The sequence below is a fragment of the Phaethon lepturus genome, unplaced genomic scaffold (genome assembly GCF_000687285.1).
Source record: "Phaethon lepturus isolate BGI_N335 unplaced genomic scaffold, ASM68728v1 scaffold9820, whole genome shotgun sequence".
NCBI classification, from domain to species: domain Eukaryota; kingdom Metazoa; phylum Chordata; class Aves; order Phaethontiformes; family Phaethontidae; genus Phaethon; species Phaethon lepturus.
Window position 1 is genome coordinate 1 of NW_010511152.1, and position 22,925 is coordinate 22,925.

Sequence of the window (22,925 nt, forward strand, 5' to 3'; positions counted from 1 at the left end):
AAGCATCTGTAGCTTCGAAGTCGAAGATGTCTACGGACTTCTGAAGCTTTCAAACAAAAAGCCGCCCTCGGTAGGCTCCAAACGTGCATGCTTTCACCGGAGCTGTCTCAGGGCAACCCTTGGACCCTCTCCGGCCTGCTGAGGGAGGCTATTTATTTTTTTTTTTTACCAGTGTTTGGCTAACCTTTAAGAGAATATTGACTTCCTTTAATTTTTAGGCTAATCGGAAAATATGCTTTAATTTATATTTTTCTTTTTTTTCCAAAAGCTCTATCATAATCAAGAGCGTCTGTGTCCCCCCCGCCCCGAGATGAAGGGCTTTGATAAAACAAAGATGACTATCAATTTCCTTAATAGACTCGGGAGACTGCCTTAACATTATGTGATCTTCCCTTTGCAATTAACAACTCCCGCAAAATTCGGTGCTAACTGCAAAAAGGCGCCCGAGGAGAAGCGGCCCCGGCCCCCCGCGGCAGCGAGCGTGGCGTTCCTGGGTGGGAGGGAGAAGGTTTCGATTTGTGAAATCCACAAATGCTTTTTCTCGTTGCGGTCGTTACCGGCAGCGTGACACTGCACTTCTCTGATTTTTCTGCAGTCTGAACGCATTGTTAAAAAGAGCTAATTCGATCGTTCCTCACTTTGGCCCATAATTTCTTAAATGTTTTTAGGTAGGGACACTACACAAATCCCTGGTGAAAGCAGAAAACTTGGACTTAAGTGACCAGTGTCGCGAAGTGAGTGGCTTAACACCAGAGGGATTGGGCAAAGCGGAGCCACTGGACCGGGTTCTTCAACAGGTGAGGTGCTGCTTAGGGGGACAAGGTTCTGTTGATTTGGTAAAAGAAGCAGACTTTACTTTTGCCTTTTGCTTCAAAATCACTAGCAGGTTTTTGTTCCTATTTTAAAGCTAATCCAAGAGAGACCTGAACCATTTGAAATGGGAACCTCATAATTCTGAAACAGTTCTTTGCAATATCAGAATATTTGAGATGACACTCTAGTCTTTGGAAGGTCTGGCTTCTCATTATTTTAATGGGTCTACTTTTATTCCAAATTTCTCCTACTCAAGCCTTAAAAAAGTAGGATGATTAGAGCACTACTCAATTTAGCAGCGCTAATCAAACTTTCAACATTTATGTGGTATATTTTAATCTGTAGGTTCACTGCTGTAATATGTATTTAAAAACTTAACCTTTTCTCACTGGTTATTCTTAAAGTCGGTTGAGCTCTTCAGAACTTTTATGTTCATAAAACATCAGCTGTGCTTGTTGTGTATCCCTCTTTTCCAGATAAGCTTAATTATTTTAGTGGATTATAAAGTGATTGGGGTTTTTTCCTAAGATTTCTCTATTTTGCTCTTTGGTTCACTTAATATCATAGTAAGACAGTAAACCTGTATGATCCCTGTGATTCAAGAAGCCCTAAGTTACCTAAAAAATCTTAGTGCAAGTAGTGTATACATATGCAGTTCCTGAAAGTTTGCTTTCTTTCACTGTCTTTCCTATATACAAAATGTGCTTGAATGGAAAAATACAATAGTGCATTTTTGTGTAACATATAAAACTGGCTTTCCACACCTTGTCTGAATCATTCGTAGGTGTGTTTCAGGAAGAAACTTGCTTAGGCAGTAGAACAGGTTCATGTTGCTGTAACTTCTGGTGACACAGATAACTTGGCAGACTAGGTCCTAACCTCCTTTGATACTGAATGGTCAACACTTCACTCTGGAATATCTTTGAAAATAGAAATGTGTAACTTTTATGTGTCTTAAGATCTGTCAGCGTTAGCTGCAGATGGCATTTATTCTACTTGCACTAGTTTTGCTAGAGTCCAAGACCAAGAGGTGAATTTTTTTTTTAATTTTTTTTTTTAAAGCTTCAGAATAACCCCTGAGAAAATGCGCAGCTGCAGGTTTGATCTTGTCCCAGATCTTGCACTAAAGACATCTGGAACAGCTTAGCCTAGTACACTCTGTTTACCTTTATAACAGACACACTTTAATTATACTCAATACTTTATGAGAGATTGTATCTTATTGCCGTAAATTGCACTGTAGGTGGGTCTGCTTTAGCAAATAAAAGGAAATACTACCTTTGTGTGTAGGTGGGTAGAGACTCTTGAAAAACAACAATTTTTTTCTTTTTTGTTGGCATATCTATGCAACTAAATCATTATTTTGCTGTTAATTGTTGGATGCCAGTTCCATCATAGGTCTTCTGGAACACACTTTACTTAAGCTTGTCTCCCTTCTCCTCCATGGGAGTTGGGAGAGAATTAATTCATCCTCCCTCTTCCAATGCAAAACCAAAATTCCATATTCTTTAATAGTAGATCCTTTTCTGCATTTCTGAAGGTAAGTCCATTAAATATTTTAATTGCATTGTGTATTTTAAGGATGAGTCAGGAATTTGTCAACACATACAGGTTATTTTTTTCCCCTCAGTTAGGTGTTTTGATTAGCAAAGTACAGGTGGGTGAAATGGTTATTTGAAAAGGAGGAGGAAAAGGAAGTAGACTTGTACCTTGATTTGAGATAATGTTATAGAGTATGTGAAATTAGCTTTCCACACCCTGCTTGGATTGTGGTAGAAAATTTGATGATGCAGCTGAAAGTTGCTCACTTTAGCACACATCTCAATCATGTAAATGAAAGTTTTAGTGCCTGTTTTTGGCTTTTGCCTTGGGTTCCCAGTCTCTACATGTAGAGGGAAGTAAGACTCACGAAGCACAAATCTATTGTAACTTTTATCTGTGCTTCAGAGGTCTCTCCCAACCTCAACCATTCTCTGATTCTGTGATTTGTAACTGGTAAACAGTAGATCGGCTACTGTAGGTCTGGAGTTATTCCACTGACTGCAGAAGACCTCTTTCTATTGCTATTTAGTTCACTTTCCAGCAGTGATAGGGTCTACCCTATCACCTGTAATCTGTTGCTTAGCATTTACTCTGCTTGTAACAAAGCACTTCAACAAATGATGCATCATTTCCATTTTACTTCATATTCTTACAGTGTTATATCTCACATGAATTACTACTTGGGTTTGTCTTAAGAAATATTCTAAAATAGGGTTCTCCCTAATATATTTTTGTTGTGTAATTTCACAAAGTGAGGTTCTGAAGCACAGTGCCCCCGAAATAACCGAGCTGTTTGCTACAGTTTGTTCTATACATCTGCTGCAAGTTTTTGACAAGGGTAACAGGGTAACAAGTGTTTTAATTCCACAGATGCTAGTGCATTGATGGGATCCAGCAGTATTTTCCGATGGGTGATGTCCAATGTTTTGATAGCTATGTTTTGTGTGGGGAGAGGAGATCCTGGTAATGTACAAGTATTAGGGATATAGTTACCTGAAGCTGTAAAATGTGTGCCCTTGTCTGCTTGATGTATTTGGCTCAAAATGGCATTAATAACTTACCTCTGTTGTTGGACCAGTAGTGGTGAGCTTATAGCTGCTGAGATGTGTTGTTCTAGTTGCAGGATGCAGTAGCAGAAAAATGTGAGTGTTTTTTTTTTAACAAAGTAAGTAGGAGATCTCTTCAAGTGTGTATTTGGGGCAGTCTTGAGCCTGCGATGTAAACCTCTAAATATGCGTTACCTACACTACTTACTGAAGGGAATAGCGTCCTATGTTTCTTCCTGCGTTACTGGGACGTTCTTGCTAGGTTTCATTGTTCAGATCCTCGAATCACAGGACTGGTTTATTTAGTGTGTTATTTGTATTTTTCTAAGTAACTGCTGGAGCTTTATGGTTTCCCAGTTTCCAAGCTTTTAAGGGAGAAAATTATTTTCAGGTTGCTCTCTGAAAACTTGCAGGAATGGAAGCTTGCTACTAAAGAGCAAAACCAAAATTAACTTTGCCTTTCTCTCAGCCCCATTACTCTGTCATCAAACAACTGACATCTTCCTGTGCTTCTCTGATTCTAGCCATGGGGGTTCCAAGTTAAAGATCGAATACTAAGTTGAAAGTGTTGTGGATTTCTTAATCCTTCCCATACAGAAAACCTGGCTGAATCAGCATGACTTGCCTTAAGACATGTTACTTTCCTTTTGCAAGGCAATATTTGCATGTCTCCCTGACAAAGGATAAGTCTTAAGAGGAGCTAATAACTTTGGAGAGCTGTCTGCAGTATTTAGCTGTAATTACCATCTTTCTTTGAACGATATACCTAAAAAGGGAGAGGTTCTCATGAGAGCTGGGTCTGCTTTTGGGCCTATTGAAAGCATACAAATTTCGTCTATGGGTTGACACTGAAGTAATAAAAAAATTGTTTGAAAGACTGTCCTAGTTTTGCTGATCTTTCATCACATTGTACATTGAATCCAATACCTCAATGATAGATTTGATTCATCATCTTAAACATAGAAAGACAAAGCTGGGCCTTTTTCCCCCCCTCTCACTCTCCTAAACTATGCACACATTGAAAATACTGAGGGTTTGCCACTTCATCAGGTGATAGCAAATTACCAGTTCTCTAAAGCATCTTTGGATGCTTATTGATCATCCAGCTGAGCTGCAGGTGCAATTTATTTTCTCACATATCAACAAATTCAGCAAGAAACAATCTGGTTAGATGAGCATTTGGAAACAAATGGGATGGGGGAGAGGCGGAAGAAGCAGTGAATTCCTCTAACCTGATAAACCGGTTACAATTTTTTTTTTTTTTTAAGAGAAACTTGTTCTGCAGCCTCCTCTTCACAAAGTGCTAGCAGAAAGTTTTCTTGGCTCGCTTGCCTGCTGTCACACCTTCGTTTTTGGATAAATGATTTTTTGAATATTTTTTTAAATACACTTCTGAACCTTCAGACTGCAGAAAGAAGCCTGAAAATGCAGGGTGATTTTTGTTTTGTTTTGGGTTTGGGGTTTGTTTTTTTTTTTTTGAGTCTTGTGGTTGGTCTTCCAACTTCAGATTATTTGGTGACTGCGTCACCTCAATAAAGCTCCCAGCAGAGTCTGTGTTTTGGAATACTTGTTGGGTCTGAGTTCTGAAGTTTTGGAGCAGGTGTTTGGGCAAACCTTTAACAAGTGTTACTGAGCAGGCTGTTCTCTCCACAACAAATACTTAGGGTGTAGTTTCACAAGATTTGGCTTCAGCAGTGAAGCCAGCTTCTTTCTTTTCCCCGCATCATACTTCGCCATCTTCTTGTGTCAGTAAAACTCTTTGTGAAGGTGTGCTGTAAACAGGATCACTGAAACGAGCGGGTAGGGTGGGAACTTTTAAGCTGTCCAAGCTCACGTCCCATGGAACTACACCCTTTGGTTTTATTTTCATGATCCAACATGTTTGATGGCGATACCAGTTTAAGGTATTCCTGCCCCCGCACCATCTTCTCAAGCTGCAATTGTATGAAAACTTTTTAGTGGCACCTTTCTCTTAGGTAGTTGCATGGACCTCCCTCACCTGAATTCTGCCAATACAAAAGTTTTTGGGGCTGCATATTAAACTGGAGCAGGGCACTGTTCTGTGTTAAAAACGGTCCTGGTTTGGAGTGGTTGTGTCTAATGTGCAGTGTGGCAGATGAAGTAGTTTTTCTGAGGGCAGCTGTAGTGCCAAGGTGAGGACAAGCAGCGTGGGTGGAAGGAGAGAAACGTTTTAAGACAGGTTGGCCACCAAGCAGTTTGTATTGTGAAACTGTGGCCTTGGTTTGGTATCAGCAGTGAGTGATGAGGATTTCCTGACAGACACAAGGTGGCCTTTGAGGTAGGTGGTAACTCCTGCTCTTACAGGAGAGCTGTGTGCTGTGTGTTTGTAGCCTTATGTGGGGTTCTTACTATATATTAGCATCTAATAGCTCCCTATTTTTATTAATAAACATAGAGGAGCATTGCTTGAATTATGTTTGATACCTGATATTGGAATATTGTCGGTCTTTATTGTGGGGAAATAAAGATGTGCTAATGCTTCCTGTAGCTGCAGGCAGTTACAGGGTGGATTTTTTTTTTTCTTCTTCAGCAATGAAAATGGATCGCTAACTCTTGTTTCAGAGCCCCAGTTGTAATTCTGTTGTTGAAGGAATAGGTGAACTATTTTTCCCTCTACAGATCCTCCATGCTACCCAGCTCCCACTACATTATGATTGAAACGCTCAAATCTCTTCTCTCAAAAACAGAGAAGAGTTAATGGCAGAAACAGCTCCTCTGTTATGTATGTAATTTATGTATACATGAATATACCTATGTAGATCATGTGAATACATTTTTTTTGGCAGCATTTATATTCTGTTAGGTTTGATGGGAAAGCAATAACCTTAGCTTCTCTGAAGGCTGCAGTACTTTCATCTGAATTCCTCGAGTAGTCCTTTAAACCTTGCTTTGTTCCTATGTTTAGGTGTATTTCTTTTCAGAATGAGCAGACAATTAGATAAAGGAATTTGTCTAAAGCTGCATATTCTTTTGTCTGCAGGCATAAAAATGTTGTAGTCTTGGCTAGCTGGGCTATCTTCTTCTCTTAAAATTAGAGGGCAAATATTCATTAGAAGTGAATAATTTGGCTCAGTAGTTTGAGGATGAGCCTATTCAGGCTTTTTATGATAGCGGGTGCTGCTGCTTGTTCTGGTGAAGTTAAGCAGTAACATTACATCTTTTACCAAGTCTGTGTGGATTAGCATCTATAGAAAAATAAACTTTACTATGACCTGTCCAGAATAGCTGGAAAAGTCTATTTTCACACAGCGTGATGTTACGCAGCACCTTGAAAACTGTGTCACTATCGCATTTGGATGTTCTGGCAGCTATAGTATTATATCTGAATACTTGAATTTCTCTTGAAATGATACTTGCAGCTTATTTTAAAATCATTGAATGATTGTAAAACACAGGGTAGAAGCCTTTTAATAGAAAGATTTCTGGATTACGTGATCCTCAAAGGCTTTGAACCTTTTTCCTCTAGCTTATTGCAAGTAGCTACTGAAAAAGTCACGGGAAAATATGTTAATGAGCTATAGTCAGGGTTTTCAAAAGTGGCTGAGGAGTAATGAATGAGGACTAAAGGATTTGCGTTCTACTGTTTTGACAAGAAGTATACATGCAGTGCTTCTGCCAGTTCTTACATGTTAACGTGGAAGCAGCTTAGAAAACTTTGTGTGGATACTCTGGATTGCCGGCAAACCTCCACTGTTTCCCTCTTCCTCTGGTAGTATTTTGTCTGGTTCTTGTCACAGCTTTTGAGAGGGTTGCACAGTTCTTGTATCTGTGTATTGGCGTACTTGGATTTTTTTTTTCTTTTTTAAAAAAAACAGCCTTAAGTTATATGCAGAAGGTCTTGGATAGCTTAAGTGCTGCCAAATGAGGGCAACGTCTCTGTCAACGTGTTGCAGCACTTCTTTGCTGAACAGTTAGGTTTAAGAGTGACGCATAGATGCTGGAATTGATAGTGCTAGCAAAGCAGTGTTGTGGCCAAAACTAAAAATGCTGATTGGAGATTACGATTATTTATTTTTTTTAGCAACTACTTGCATAATTTCAGTCCTGTTTTATTTTACAATTTCTATTGTTAAAATTGGAACTCTTTTATGTTTCTTAATTAGAAACATAAACAGTAATTATCCCTCACATTCATGTCTTTGCCATCTCCTATCTGCTTTGGAAAAGCTTTTTTTTTTCTTCATAGTAGTTGCTGCTTTGTATAAAAACTGCAGAGATATATCATGTTGTTGTTTTCCTTCATGATCAATTTCTGTTAGCTACAACCTTATTTCAGGAAAGGAGGAAAATATTGATACTCTGAAAGGCAACTTGGTGTGTGTATCCTGAAAAGATGATGAATCAAAAATCATATTTGCTCTACAAACCATTTTCTAGTGCTTTTCTGTGATAAATCTGTGTTGATCTTTAAGCTGTTCACAACTTAGTCTAGTGTATGTCTATACAATAGCCTTTGTTCTTGCTTTGTTTATAAACAGCTGCTTTATTAATCCATCCCTCGTTTATTAAATCCACATGTTGTGAAGTCAGATGTGAGTTACAAGATAAATATTGTGAAAAAGGTATTGGGAATTGATACTTAACTGTTCACCACTTATAATGAGTGAAAAAACAAATGAAAATAATGCTGGCACTTCTCCAAAACCTCCATTTAAAAATATTTTTGTTTTTCTTTCCCCCTGCTACCTTTCTCTGTAGAACTGCAGTGGGCAGAGAGGGGCAAAAATTGTTGAGAAATTGGTGTTGTGTTAGCATGAAAATATTGGAAAGAAACTTAGTTTTAAGATTAAGAAGTTGAGATGTATTCTCTTCCGCAAAAACTTGGCTCCTGAATGATTTTGGACACCTGTTAGCTTAAAAGAAAAGGTTCTATTACTAGAGCTCTAGGGCAGTCTCTGAACTGTGTTATCATTCTTACTGAATTGAAATAAAAACTCATTAGTGGTATTTCCATTCTCTGGCTCTAATTCTAGAGAAATTTAAGCATGTGCTTTAACGTTATGATGAATTGTTTGCAGTGTGTGAAATTAAACGTCTTTACAGAAATTATGGCAGAGTTAGTTTCCTGATAAGTGATTTTGTTGCAGTGAATTGCACTAGGAGTAAAGTAGAGCTACAGCATGCAACGTGAAAAACAGAAGTGCAAAAAAGACTGTGAAGGTTTTCCTTTGTAAGTAGATCTTATTGTAGCTGTGTACCTGAAAGCCTGGAAGGTCACTTAAGAGTCCTTTGCAGCTGAAGAGACACAAAACAGCATGTAACACATCAAACCTCTTGAATCAAGTAACTATTGGGTTGGAGGAGGATACATGAGGTGGAGAACTGGAAAATATGTAGCAGTCACAAGAACAGGACAATGACAAGCGTTTTGGGGTTTGCTTGATTGATTACTTGAGTGTATCAGCCAATGTTATTTCTTACAGCAGAAGTAAACTGTTACAGGAAGAACTTTTGCTTATTGTAAAGCGTATGAAATGGCACCATGTAAATATGAAGTGCAGGAGAAGAAAACTGCTGCTCTTTGTGGTATGCTTAAAGAAACAAAAGGAAATATAAATCAACCCCTTCTTCCTATAAACCTCAGACACTGCAAACTGATCACAAGAAACTGTGTAACTTGCTTCATATTCCAGAGAACTCATATCTTCTCAGTCATAATGACCTCACTTTGAAAACAAGAAGCTACCCAAGAGAGAGGATGTAGTTCTGTTAGAGCAAACTACATCTAAATAACCAACATTAACGGTGACTTGTTCTGTATTGGGCAGATTTGAATCCCTTGGAAGGCCAAGTGTAAATTCTGATGTTATTTAGTTAGGAACTGCTAAAACCTTAGAGATAATAATTTCTTACTCTGACTTTTCCTTTTCTTAAGCATAATCAATTCCTGATGCATGGGCTTGCTGCCCTAATCTGTGACTTTAAAATTTCAGAGATTAAAGGCAAGCTGATTTAGGGACCTATTTCCACTTATCCTTTATGTTTTTGTGAAACCATGTTGAACAAGAAAGGGAAAACTCCCCATTTCTGAAGTGGAGTAGAGCCAGTTTATAAAAGTGTTTTTTTTTTTTACTTTTTTGCTGATATTTGTAAGGGTTTGAGCAAGGATCACTTGGATTCTTATATAAGCAAAGATACTTCATGGATCTCAAGGCTGTTATTCAGGAAAGTCCATGCCTATGATATTCTTAGAGTATAAGTTTCAGGGAGAGGCAGGAGTATGAGATAATCTTGAAGGAAACTGAATTGTGCATAGTAGGTATGTCATCTTTTTATGTCCCCTCTTCTTTTTACTTTCCCTGGATTTTACTACAAAAACAACCTGAAAAACAACCCAATAGAAAAAAAAATGCTTTAGTTTTGCAGGTATTGGCTATTGTACAACTGGTTAAGCTTGCACTACAAACAATGAGGTAGTGTTGAGTAAATAGAGCAGTACCATGCATTACAGTCAATAGAGCCAGTGCTAAAGATCACATTGCTAATGAAAGTTTGTCCTTGAAACCGAGGTAAGAGGGAGTGGGGGAGGTATAGAACACTCGGAGACAGAGCTTGTGCTTAAATCAAGACTTTAGGAAATATAGCAGTCACATCATCTTAATTAAAGCCTAGAGTTTGGAAGGTATGTTCAACCTTGTCTTTCAGGCTGTAATGACTTGGTCTGTGAGTTGAGCTGATAGCAAGCAGCCTGTGAGGAGTGTGAGGTACTATTGTAATCCTGCTAGAAATGTAGGTAAAAGGTTAACAGAGTCTGGATCTTTTGCATTACTAATATTCAGAGCTTACTCAAAGAGTTACCTTTTTGCTTAAAGACAGATTCAATGAATAATCTATGCTAACAAATGCTAAGGTGTTCTGCAAGATATGCATCTTTTTTGCATTATTTTGTTGGTTTTGATAGCTAGTGGCCTCTTTCACACAGGTTAATTGAAAGGTGGCAACTTATTTTATCTCAGTGTTTCCTTATTTAGCAGTTTCCTGACCCATAATATAGTAGTAAAGTAAGTCCAGAAACTGTGAAATTCTTAGGTTGCTGGACCAGGGTGCTTTCATCTTACACAAGGCTAACTTCAAGTAGCTTATTTGTGGAGTACTCTGCATATTTCAACACTCTCTTATTAAAACAGATTGTGCTTTTGAAGATAGAAGCTGTGACCGGATTGCCATGACATTTAGATGGCCTGAACCATAGTCTTGCCTTATATGCTTAATGCATTACCTGAATTAGATGCTGTAGATACCATAGCTGGAAAGCATGCAAATAATCTGGTGTTGCAAACTTCCATCTAAGAAATAATTAATCAAAAATGGTCATAAAATGCTGAAATGGCATGGCTTGGACAGATCTTTGTCTTGGCAGAAGGTTAGATTTTTGCATTCTTTCCTAGGAAGAATGAAAACTTGTAGTTAGCTGTTGTTTACTTTGTAGCACAAAGACCCAGGCCTGGTTAAAATGAGCCGAAGAAAGAAATAATGTGGAAGTTTCACCCTTAAGACAGTTTATTGCAGCCCTGAGTCATGAAGTTCTGTTTTCTATGCTCTACAAACTGTCGCTGGACAGACAAAGCATGACAACTGTTGCTCCGTTTCTGTATTTCATAGTCTACCTGTTGCTGAGCCATGCTAAACAACATAGGCTAGTGTCATCTAAGCTTTAAGTTTCTAGTCCCTCTATGTAGTTCTGAAGGAGTATGATGAATTCTAAAGTACTTTTTTATGTTTTGTTGAATGGAAGGATGTGATAAACTTGAAGAGCACCTTCCATTTTTCTCCCTTGAACTCTTACAGTCATTATAAGAGGTATACGTAGTCTGTGTGCCTTCCTGACTTGAGAACTCTGTGGTGACCTGTGCGGTGGCGAGGAGGAGGAGGACAGAGTGGTATTACTTCCTGAAGCTTGGGATTCCTAACAAAGTAAAAGATAAAAGTAGATACCTTGAAATAGCTTTAGAAATATATTTGGTATTTTTTAACTACTACTTCTTTTGAAGATTTGTGATGTTTGGAGTTTTATGGCAGAACCCCAAGCATATGATGGCTGAGACCTTAACCCTGTTACCTTTATTAGCTCAGGCCATGGGTGGAAAAGAATTAGTTTCTTTCTGCGAGAAAGCCAACAATACAAGTTTGTCTCTGTACAGATACCAAGTGTAGATGAAACTGTTTTGGAACAGCAGCAGAAGCAGCAGGATGTGCCTGGTTTGCTGTTGTTGGACCTCTATTCAGGAAAGAATACAAGATGACAACAAGACTAGTAGGTGGTAAGAAGCAACACAGTGTACTTGAGGAGAAGACAGTCTACAGTGCTTGAAGCTTAGTGTCACATCTTGCATCTCCTTGAGACTGAGGAGACAGAACCTGCTTTTACACTTGCAAATTCCAAAGTTGATGGAAACTCTGACTGGTTTTGGGTTATATGTAAATCTCTCTCTCTCGAGGACATTTATGGTGGCCATTGTGGTTGATTACTCATTCAGTTATGTAATACAGTTTACAGTACCTCAAGAGGCATAAGGTGATAGGTAACTTGACTGGTTATATGGAGCACAGTTATATTGTCTGTGGCATGCTGGAAATGAAAACCATGCTTTTGTCCAGGCTAGTCTTTGGTCAGTAAATAATCTCGGGTGTTAGTGTTCAGTAGAGCAAAAAATTGCTTTCCTCTTAATAGGAGAAATCAAACTGGCAGTATTCGTTTTGAACGCCTCTAGTGAGTGGACCTGGGCTGCCTCTGTCATCTTCTGCAAGTTTGCCCCGCAAAGAAATAAACCCAAGGAGCAGTTTATTTTTCATGTTTGTGTCTGAATAGTATCTAAATACAGTAATTTTTCCTGCGTTGCTAGAAGGGAACTATGTTGCTGCCCTGTGGCTTACACTCCCCTCCCCATACAGCGATTTCAGTACAAGGTCACCATGTAGCCATTATCAGCCATGTGGAATAGCAGTTAACAGTTGAACAAAGGCAAGGGCTTACTATAGGATTCTCTGTTTAAAAAGTTACCTAGCACAATAAAGGGTTATCATACTTGTAAATACTGCTGAAATGTAGTCTGTGCACCTCCCAGTAGTAGTGACATGCTTTAAATTCCTCCCTTGCGTGGATAAGGCTGACATTATCACCAGGGTTTGAAGAGTGAAGGAGCAGAAAACTGCCCATGGAGAGTATTGTAAATAAATGTGAAAACCTCATGGGTTTAGGGTCTGAGGCACAAAGTCCAAGTGAAAATACTTCCCAAAGTTGACATGTTATGTATGGGGGGTGTATGTGTTCAAGCTTTGTATACCAAATCCATGGCTCTTGAGATTTCTCATGCTGTATTAGAGACATTAAGACTTAAGGGAGCCTTCAGGGTTGCTGTATGTTTGTTTTTCAGTGGTACTTCAGTCTTGCTTATGTTTTGGTGGCAGCAAAGTTATGTTAGTCAAATCTGGCTGCATCTCACCTCTCTATTTCCTTTCCCCCCATCCCAGACAACCTGTCCTTCTCCAAACACACCCACCCAAGCGTATACAATATGATGGCATTGATCTTTAGTGTAGCTGCAGAATAGGCAAAACAGAGAGAGTCCGAAGAGATCAGAGAATCATGCAATAGTTGAGGTTGAAGGGACCTATAGATGTCGTCTAGTCCAACCCTAGAAAGCAGGGTCAGCTAGAGCAGGCTGCCAAGGACTATGTCTGGTTGGGTCTTGGGTATCTCCAAGGATGGAGACTCTACAGCTTCTCTGGGCAGCCTGTTTCAGTGTTTAACCACTGGAGATCTTTCAGGAACCGCACCTGCAACTATATCATTAGTTTTGGGTGTTCTCTGGCAAGAAATTGTAGAGGACTTTCTGTAAAATCAGGCTTTGAGGCAAGAATTGCAATATCTTTGCCTGCTGAAGCAGAACTAGGAGTAGAGGATCTTCAGAGGCACACTTTTGGAGATTGTAGTTTGTTTTCCATGCTTGTCTTACATGAAAGAAGACAGATCATTGTTATATGCTTTATGCTACAAGCAAAGAATGACCCACACCAAAGGCCTAAAAGACAGTCTAAAGCTCTAATGTACTGAATTACAGTAATGTCTAATAAGTAATGATGATTTTTTTAACACAGGAAAGACTAGCTATCATACATGGCCATAAACAGCATGGCTTCAGTCAAAGCGTGTGTGGTGGTCGTTGCAAAGTGGTAGTATATATGATATGACTATGTGAGGTATGTGATCTCCTTGCTAGGAGAGCTGCAGTTAGAAAAGTTTAACATCTCTTTTTCGATCAGCAATTCACATATGGCGAAGTGTGTGAGTACGCATGAGAGTGAACTAATATTTCTGGATTGAAAAAGAAGTGCTTTATGTGGTTGCTACTTAAGTTGTTTCTGCAACATAAAATGCTGCCTTGTATGTGTTAGTCTGTGTATATCTTATAGTATTGTTGACTTGTTTTGGTAAATTCTATTTGATAATCTGACTACAAGCTGTAGTTCTCAAACTTTATTATACTAATAAAATGTAACAAATTTCAGGATTTAAAGAAGATGTTGAGGAAAGGTAATGAATTTAAATTTAGAAATTTTATAAATGTAGACACGCAAACATGAAAGTTCAGCTGATATGATGAGATCTTTATTATAGCTTGTGTCACTATATATAATTCTACAGAAACATATGCATGTGTACACAGAAATACCTATATATCTGTGTATTACAGCTGCCTGTCTGTAATGGTTTCTATACTGCCCTCCACCTTTTTTTCTAATAATTAATTACTAGGGGAAGTCTCTTATGTAGGTAAAATCTATTTTAGAACCCTTTTGCAAATTATCTCTAGCTTCTGCTTCGCGTGGAGATGTGTGCTGGTCAGAGTGGAAGTTTATTCTTGATTTCTTAAAATGAATATGTGAAAAACAAACCCCACATGTAGCTAATTTTCCAGGTTTGAGCAAAAGCGATGGAAGCAGTTCACATTTATGTGCCTGAGATAAAACTTTTTTCGTCTCAAACGGTGTATTTTACAGATCTGTGGCGTATTATTTTCATTTTCTCTAGGACAGTTACATATTAGTAATATGAGTTCTTTAAGCTCAAGGGAATATATTGGAATACATGAGCCTATGTAGGTTGAAATAACTTTTCTTCTAAGTTATTCCTGAAAGTTTTCCTTTTAATAATGACCAAAAGATGTCACTCCTGAATAAGTTTGGGGCAAAAGACTGATCTAGAATGCTAAGCCTGTTCAAATTCCTTTGACAAGCTTTATCCCAAATCAAGTGTCATCTGTCTGTCTTGTGTCTTAATTTTGGCTGGACCTGGTGTGATTTGTCCTCCCACCTAAGTCTCAAGATGGCACAGAAGTCAAAATGAGCACTTTTTGATATGCTAATTTGGCAGAAATTTGATCATGTATTCATGTGTAATCACCAAATTGTTATCTCTGGGCAATTTAGTAACATGTCTGCCAATACCACTGATTTGAAACCAGGTGCCCACACTGTGACGGTCATCCTTAGTGCAGAGAATATTGATAAATCTAACTCATCTTTCTACTTGGGAATAGATGCATGTCTAACTTAAATGTGAGCTACAAGCTAAACTTCCTTCTGGATTTTTATGTTAATTCTTTAGCATAACATTCCGGACCTGGTTAAATTGCAAGGATGCCTTTAATTCTGAAGCTTTGTGAATAATTTTGTGTCTTGTTCTGGTGCTGTTAGCTGTGATGGGTCAGTAGGACTAAAAGAAGCAAAACAGAAACTGTGTGCACTGCTAAAGGAAAGGATCCCATTTTGAAGACGCACGAGGGGCTGCTAGAGGTCTGATGGGTAAGAAGCAGCCAAATTTTCTGTTATTTCTCAGAGGTGAATTAAAGAGAGAATCCCCCAGAGTATTTTGGTGTTTTAGAAATGGTTCAGTTGACGGCATGGATACATTCTGCAACTGAATTATCTCGGTATTTCATTACCATCCCGGGCACAGATACAGCGCAGATGCAGTGGCTTTTCTCAAGGATGAGAGCTATTTTTAGTTGGGGAAATGGGAATATCCAAATAGCCAGAAGTTTATTTCGGTGCTTCGTGCATCATAACTATAGAAAGAGCTTAATGAGGAATCTTCTCTAAGATACACAGCTTTGTTCAGTTATAGCTAAGGCAACGCGAAGGGGGCTGTGTCATTTCAGCCACTTGGGATTCGTTTGCAGAAGGCACAGCAGCTTGTGCTGGCTTTCATCCAGCTTTGCTGCTGGCGAAACATGTCTCTTCGCTCTCTTTGTGCTCTCAGCTACATGACCAAAATCCTGTTCAGCCAGTTTTTCAAACTCCGTCCTTCCTTCTCACCACCTTTTCTCTAAGAACTCTTTTTTAGGTTTCGTGGAAGTAAATGTACAGAGCAGCTTGATCGATCCTTTCTTTTCTCTTTGTTCAGTTCTTAATCGCAGTATTGAGTTATTGAACATGTTCCTTTAAATATGGAATGATTCATCAGAGCTCTACTAGAGAGACCGATCTGGTGGAATAAGACGTAAAGGGTAATGCCCATACACTGTGGTTCTTGCAGTCGAAATGAGGGCTGGTTGCAAGATGCAGACAGTGGTAGTTAACACTCTGTATAACTCTGTTGCTCTGAAAGGAGTAGATTAACAGGGGAGACACAGGGTGTGTGAGCTTGGAGGAGGAAGTGTTAAGGCGGGGCAGCTTTGCTGTGGAGGGCAGTGTGAAGTTGAATGCTGGGAGGTAAATGGTTGAGATGGTTTTTATTAGTGGACTGCAGGAGATGTGGATGGAATTTACAAAATGACAGAGTTGTGGACAGGTTATTCAACATGTGAGACAGAAAAATGCAGTGTAAGCCTGGCGCTGGTCTTAACTTGTCCTTACCTTGCTACATTTGGGTGTATGCTGGTTCGGGGTTGTTTTTTGAGATGCTGCCTGAAATTCATAGTGTGGAAAAGGAGGCCGAAGATGGCTTTTCTGCAGGAATGCTGAATTGCTTCACTTGTATTTCAATGGGGCTTTATAAACATATCTGCAGTGGTTGCTTTAACTCCTTTTGGTACATGTGATAGCCTGTATCTATTGCCTGAAAGACTTAAGGGACCAGTGTGATCTATAGTAAAGAGAGCTGGTCCACAGCTATGCTTTTCATACTGAACCTTTCCAGAATTTCGAGACATCTGCTGTAGATGAAAGAAGCCAGTTCAGGCTAATCTCAAATATCTGTCGTTCCTCTGTGGCAGTGTTATGCTTGCTATTTTGCCCCATGCTCTTCTCCTAGATGAATCTTCCCATTTGCACCCTGCTACCCCATTCTTCTCCTCAGTTAACCCATAGCTCAGCTGTTTTGGATAAGAAGGATCGCTTCTGTCTCCTGACTATTCTTCCCACACTCCTTTTGCCCTCTTCTGGAGCGGTATACCCCAACATTTGAAAAAGGCTGGTTTTAAAATAGAAGTTTCTAAATAAGCACTCAGCAAGGCCTGCCAACCTTGTGGCATTTTATCTAAGGCACTTTGAGCTGCTAGCCTCTAGTAAGAAAAGTAGTGAATTGTTTTGACATGTTGATTGTCCCATTGGAAAGGAGTTTGCAATGTTGAATATCACTGACATTTAATAAATATGCAGTGCAAATACTTAGGCTCAGTTAAAAATAAAAACAAATGCTGCCTCATGCCTTCTTTAAACCTTAGTACACTTGGAATATTGGGCTTATCAGTGTCGTTACGCAATATTTCCCTCTTCTTGATGTCTTCTCACCAGGGGCTGCTGAAAATAGCTGTGGTTTGTATCTGTCTTTTCAGCTGTATGTTATGTGGGAAACACCATCTGGGGGAAAAAAAAGGGAATATTTCAGCGCAACGGTCTTGTTTTTTTACCAACTTGACTTACACCATTTGGCCTGAGCATGTCTTCCCTTGTCCTAACGTTTTTCTTCTTTTGTCTTCTATCTTGGTGAAGACTTTTTGAATACAGTTCTTCTGTTTTATTTTTTAAAGCAGGAGGCTGCATACGTTTGCTGCTTCCCTCAGATTGCGTGTGTTGGATTTCTTCTTGTATCTGATCAAAACAGCTCCCTAACTGCACTCTTTATATGGGCTCTTGCGCATCTTCAGCACAGGGTACAAAGTTGAAGGTTTGGGGAGTGTTTTATTACTGTTCATCAGTAAGATTCTGCTTCCTTTTGGCAAGAATCCCTACACACCTTCTGGAGGCTAATTTCTATCACCATTTCCAATCCCTTTTTACAAATATTTGCTCTTTACTGTGCCCAGAAGTTAAAACAGAAAGTAATAAGGTGCTGCATTTAGTAAGAAGGCAATTCTCTTCATGTCTGTTATTGTGGTGAGAATATTTGCTGTTGGTCTGTGACTGTGGCAGTCCCCAGAACTGCATTTCTGAAGTGGTTCCTTTTGAGTCCTCTGGAATTTTTTTCTTTTTCTGGTGTTTACACATCAGCTGAGGTATTTTGAGCACTCTCAGATCTCAATTTTCTTATGTTAAATCATCCTTAAACAACGACTTGCTTTATAGCATCAGGTTCTTCAAGACTTCAACTTGTGTTAGGAACACAACCTGAACTAGGAATCAGGAGGGAACTGGCTTTCTGAATCTGCAGGAGTCTGGGTGGTTTGTGTGTGTGTGTGGTGGTTGGTTGTTTTTTAATTGGGGGGCTGTGTGTTTTGGTAGTGTGCGTAGAATTGCATTGTAAAGGGTTTTTGGGGGGAGATATTTCACCTTTCTTAAAGTTTCAGACATCTTCCATTTGATATTAACTAATTTCATTTTATAGGTATATTTATATATATATCTACAAATTAAGCAACTTACATGAGATGCTGATGCAAGCGCCTCTACTCATCCAGCTCTGCCCCTCAGTTCTCTGTCTTTATGTAGTGACCACTGCTACAGCGTTTCTGAACTCAAAACGGTCGTGGAACTCTGGTTAGGTGCCTAAGCCTAGAAAAGGGCGTGAATTGGATTTGAGCAGTTATTTTCAGATAAAGCCTGGTAATCATGTTTCTGCTCCTACTAAATCACGTTCAGTACATGATTCCTCCCTTGGGGAGCCTTACCGTTGGGACGCAAATGCTGCAACGTTTGTTCACACAGTGGATGCTGTGTAGCTCTGGGATCAGATCATTAGGACATCATCTTTCCTGAGCAGAGACCGTAACTATGTAGAATTGTCACACGTGTTGATGATAAAACAAACCTACCCTCTTTTCCCCCCGCCTCGTACACAGGCTTAGACAGCATGAAGATACTGTCTGAGTTTCAAGTCAACTTGTGATTTGCTTTTGGGGATGGTTGTTTTGGAGCTGTAAGCTGTTGCTGAGAGCAGTGGGTGGCTACTGCATCATGATGTTAATTATTGCCTTGTTTGTGAGGCGATGCTTTCCTGGGAGGGAGTAGCACCAAGAGGGAAGCTTAGAATAATTATCTTTGTCCCCTTGAAAGTTACCTAACCAGCTACTACTTACTGATTCAATACATGTAGGTACTATAATACGTTAGTTGGCTATTGTGAGCAAGGAATTTAACACTGGTGTGGGGTAATAGAAGCCTAGAAGCTGTTGTATAAGGGTGGAAAGTAACATTGACCAAGACAGATGGAGCCCTTTCCTCTTGAGAATTAACCTGTTGGGCACTATCCATCCTACAGGTAGGGAATAATTTTGGTTTAGCTAGTATTTGTAACATGTGTATCTCTACCAAGAACTTCCATTGGCTTGGATCCGACTTGATTATAATTTCACTTTTGAAGGTATTAGACCACGGTTTGTTTGGCTTTTCTTAGCATACAACTTTTGAAACATTAGTAAATCCTGATGGTTAGCTTTTTTCTTTTTGAAGTTCAAATTAAAAAAAAAAAAAAAATTACTAAGGACATAACTGAAGTCAAAGGTGCCATAGGTGAAGAAAGGCTATTGCAAAATCAGTATTGTGATTGAAAGTGGTTTTTTCTTTCAAATATTTCATAGCTTTTATTATAGTTTGCTCAGATTTTGAACACTACCATTATGATACCATGACTTTTCATATGAATTCATAATTCTGCCATATTGTCCTAATTGTTCTTTTTACAATACTGCTGGTGGTGTTACTTTCTATTCCGCAAATGCATATAGTTTGTTTGCCTACCTTCATCAGGAGTCCACGTCTGTTCTCCATTGTGTTTTTCCAAAAGATGTTACAAAGTGCTGAATTATTTTATCTTAATTTTTTTCTAAGTGCTTGTTTTATGGAATTATCTGGATCAGTCAGTACTATTACATTTGTCACTTTAATTTTCAGTTTAGTCAGCTGGTATCCAGTGATTTGAAAGTACTTGGAAGGAGCTCTTACACCCTCTGCAGTGATGGCCAGTTACTCATTCGACAAGTCCTCCACCCGGAAACATCTAAGAAGGTATGAGATCAGAACTGATGCAGAAGGGCAGTAATGTGCTTTAAGGACATTAAAGAAAATAGCTCATGTGAGTTTGAGATGAGCAACACATTTCAACCTTGGGAACTATAATGTTTCCAAGAATATTTAAGATTATACCTTCCCTGTCTCAGCCCTGGATAGCAGAGAAGTGGTTTTTGGCACTTGCTCTCGGAAGTCAGCTGTAGTCCTTGAGGACTCACAGATGAGTGTAACGAAGAGGAAAATTAGGAAAGGCAGGATAGAGACAGGAACAACACAGTACTTTGAATTCTGTGTCTCAAGAAACGGAAGCAAAGGTACAGGTCTAACCTCAGCAGAGGTAACGGAGAACTATTGCTTTGCTTAGGCTCCGCACAGAACCTGTGTGGAGCCATGGGTTTCTACCAGGATCTGAAATTGGTAGGAGCCATGTGTCAACGTCCTGTAGAGTTAACATACAGGCAGTGACTTGCCCTGGAGAATGGCAGTGGTTCCCCATCTGCATTTATTCAGCAGGCAAAACAGCTTATTTGCTACTCCCACATGAAGCAGCAGTTTCCACTCCAAGTTCTGCAAGGGCTTAGAGCAGGCTGTCTTGCACAGGGAGAAGAATCTTGCCTTTGTGCAGAGTGGTGGCTCTTGAGTTAGCCTGCTTGGCAGGGTCTGCAGGAACCCCACAGGAATGGGAGCTGCTGACATGGAAGGAGTTCACTGATCAGTTATATTTTTTTTCTCTATATAAGGGTATTGGCTCACGCTGGGTTCCTACAAATATTCATTTGGCATTTGTGTTATATTAAAACATAACACTGACTTTTTATGAAAAGTGCGTGTTTATGTAGGGACGAAGCAAGTAAGGAAATGGGAATTATATTTACCGTTCAAACATGATATGCTTTTTTTTTTTTGGTGAGTAATTTTTTGTACTATTCAAACATGATATGCTTTTTTTTTTTTTGGTGAGTAATTTTTTGTACTTCTCTCTTGAAATAAATGAGCTAAACCAAAACAAACACTAATGCTGTGGAAGAACTAATTGTCCATGTCAGATCAAGGAATGGATCTGATCAAGTGTTGAGTCTCTTAATACTGCATTTCTTTCTCTTTTCTTCTTCAGTACTTCTTCATTGGCAAAAGTTTATTTCTCCCTGCACATTAAATGTTAATAAGCCTCAGATCTTAGCTCTTGCTATTCCTACCATTCTAAGAAGCATTACCTTGTGACTTTCCTTAATTCTTTATTTACAAAGGTGGGTGATGTTTGGTTAGACCCAAGTCAAACTTTTATATAGTAAAACATTTGGAGAGTGTGAGAGAGAAAAGTAGTGAATTAGACCAGACATTAACTTATTTTTTTCAAATAAATAACTCTGAGTGAAGGGCTGCTTTAAATGTTTGTTTAATAGTGTTATATAATTAAAGTTCTTATCCAATACACAACATTAATGAATAAATGTCTTTAAGTTGCTGGAAGATATTTTGTACACTGTAACAATATTTATTTAAACTTTGTTATCTTGTTTTGGTACAATATTGCTTTTCAGTGTAGCCACAAAAGAGAAAATACAGTGTCCGAAATGGGATCATTTATAAAACAGCAAAACCTAGATTTTTATTATTTTTTTTCCTCCTTCCCCAGCCATCTTCTCTAACTGTTTTGCACAGGTCTGCCTTTCAGAAGCTATTTGGGTTTGCTCATCTAGAGATCTAATTCTGTAAGGCTATGGAATTTGAACTGTGTTACAAAGGAGCTAAACTGGGCTATTATAGACAAGCCGATGACATGCAACTATGTGATTTTTGACACTGCCTCATTCAGTCCAAAAATATTAATTGGAATTTAAAGGAATGGTGTGTACAAACCAAACTTCTTGCCTTCCTTGTAGAACTTCCTGCTGTCAGACTGCTTCTATTCCTTTTATGATCTGCGCAAAGAATTTCACACTTGCTACCCTAGTTCAGCCGCCGTGAAGGATCAGACAATCAAGACGATGGCAGAATGTATCCTTTTGCTGCAGCTTTTACACCAGAATCAGTTATGCTTCCTTAGGTTTTAGCTCTGTGATTGTTACGGGTTTTATTCTTCTAAACTAAGATGTGGGTTTTAAAAAGTCACAGGTAAAATGGAAGGGATGTTTGCTTCAGTGTGTTGGGGGGAGTTGCTCTGCTTGTGATTCCACCCCCCCAATTTGAGTCTAACACTGAGTTCTAAGCCATATTTAGTAAATCCACTAAAGAAAAACATCACTTGCATTGATAAGGAAAGGCTTAGCTAAAAGTTGGGCTTTCAGCACCAGTTGGCCTGCAAGCTTCTGCCGTTTTCAGATAGTTCTCATGTATGATCCTGACTGAACTGAGTTTAAAACAAACAAACAAAAAAACAAACCCAAAAAACCAACACCCCACATTTAAAATTTAGGAGGATTGTTGTGACCCAGCTGAATGTGGTTATATTCAGTTATATTTGAAGTGATCAGAACTTTTTCAGCTTTTTTTTAACTGTTAACACTGAAATGATGTCAGCTATCAATAGTTTTCAGACTGTTGACCATTAAAGTGAATATTAACCAGTTTATGAGCAGAGTAACAAATGTCTGATGGTCATGTGTCCCAGCTAAGACCAGTAAATTTGATTACCAGTTCTGTGTTAATATCAGGAAAGCCTTATGACTTGTTTACAAATGATTGCGCAAGTCTGTTATTTTCTATAATCACCGGTTTAGATCTAGGCTTAGGGACAGATGAAACGGAGGAGGACTTCGGCGTGTGGCAAGTGAAAACCATGGTGGCTATCATTGTCAGCATGCTCTCTGAAAGCTGTAGTAAGTGAACTATTTATACAGAATGCTGAAATCTTTCTGTTCTGTAAGAACTGGCAGTGGTACTGTCATTCTTAAGTAATCTCTGACCCTGGTTATATTTAAACTTCCTGTGTTGTTGCAGATCACGTATTTACTGAGCCTGAAACTGTGAAATACAAGTACGAAACAGGTCCTTGGTAAGTGCCCTTGTCACGGTTGTTTACAACCAAAGGTGAGTCTTGTCCACAGCAAGGAAAGCTCGTGAATATTTCCCCACGGTCACTGTGAAAGTAGGTTGGTTCCTGAGAACTGAAAG

At 39.0% G+C, this 22,925-nt stretch overlaps 1 protein-coding gene across 1 annotated transcript in view; it reads left to right on the forward strand.

Annotated features, from left to right (window-relative positions):
• Positions 1 to 668: 668 nt before the first annotated feature.
• The window catches only part of ESRP2 (epithelial splicing regulatory protein 2), a gene marked incomplete at its 5' end in the record, with an annotated part of 45,175 nt that continues 22,918 nt past the window's right edge, over positions 669 to 22,925 (forward strand). The window contains 5 exons of the mRNA XM_010282938.1: positions 669 to 797; positions 19,695 to 19,808; positions 21,695 to 21,809; positions 22,532 to 22,630; positions 22,752 to 22,806. Of these exons, the coding sequence (XP_010281240.1) occupies positions 669 to 797; positions 19,695 to 19,808; positions 21,695 to 21,809; positions 22,532 to 22,630; positions 22,752 to 22,806 (512 nt within the window). The remainder of the gene's footprint in view (positions 798 to 19,694; positions 19,809 to 21,694; positions 21,810 to 22,531; positions 22,631 to 22,751; positions 22,807 to 22,925) is intronic.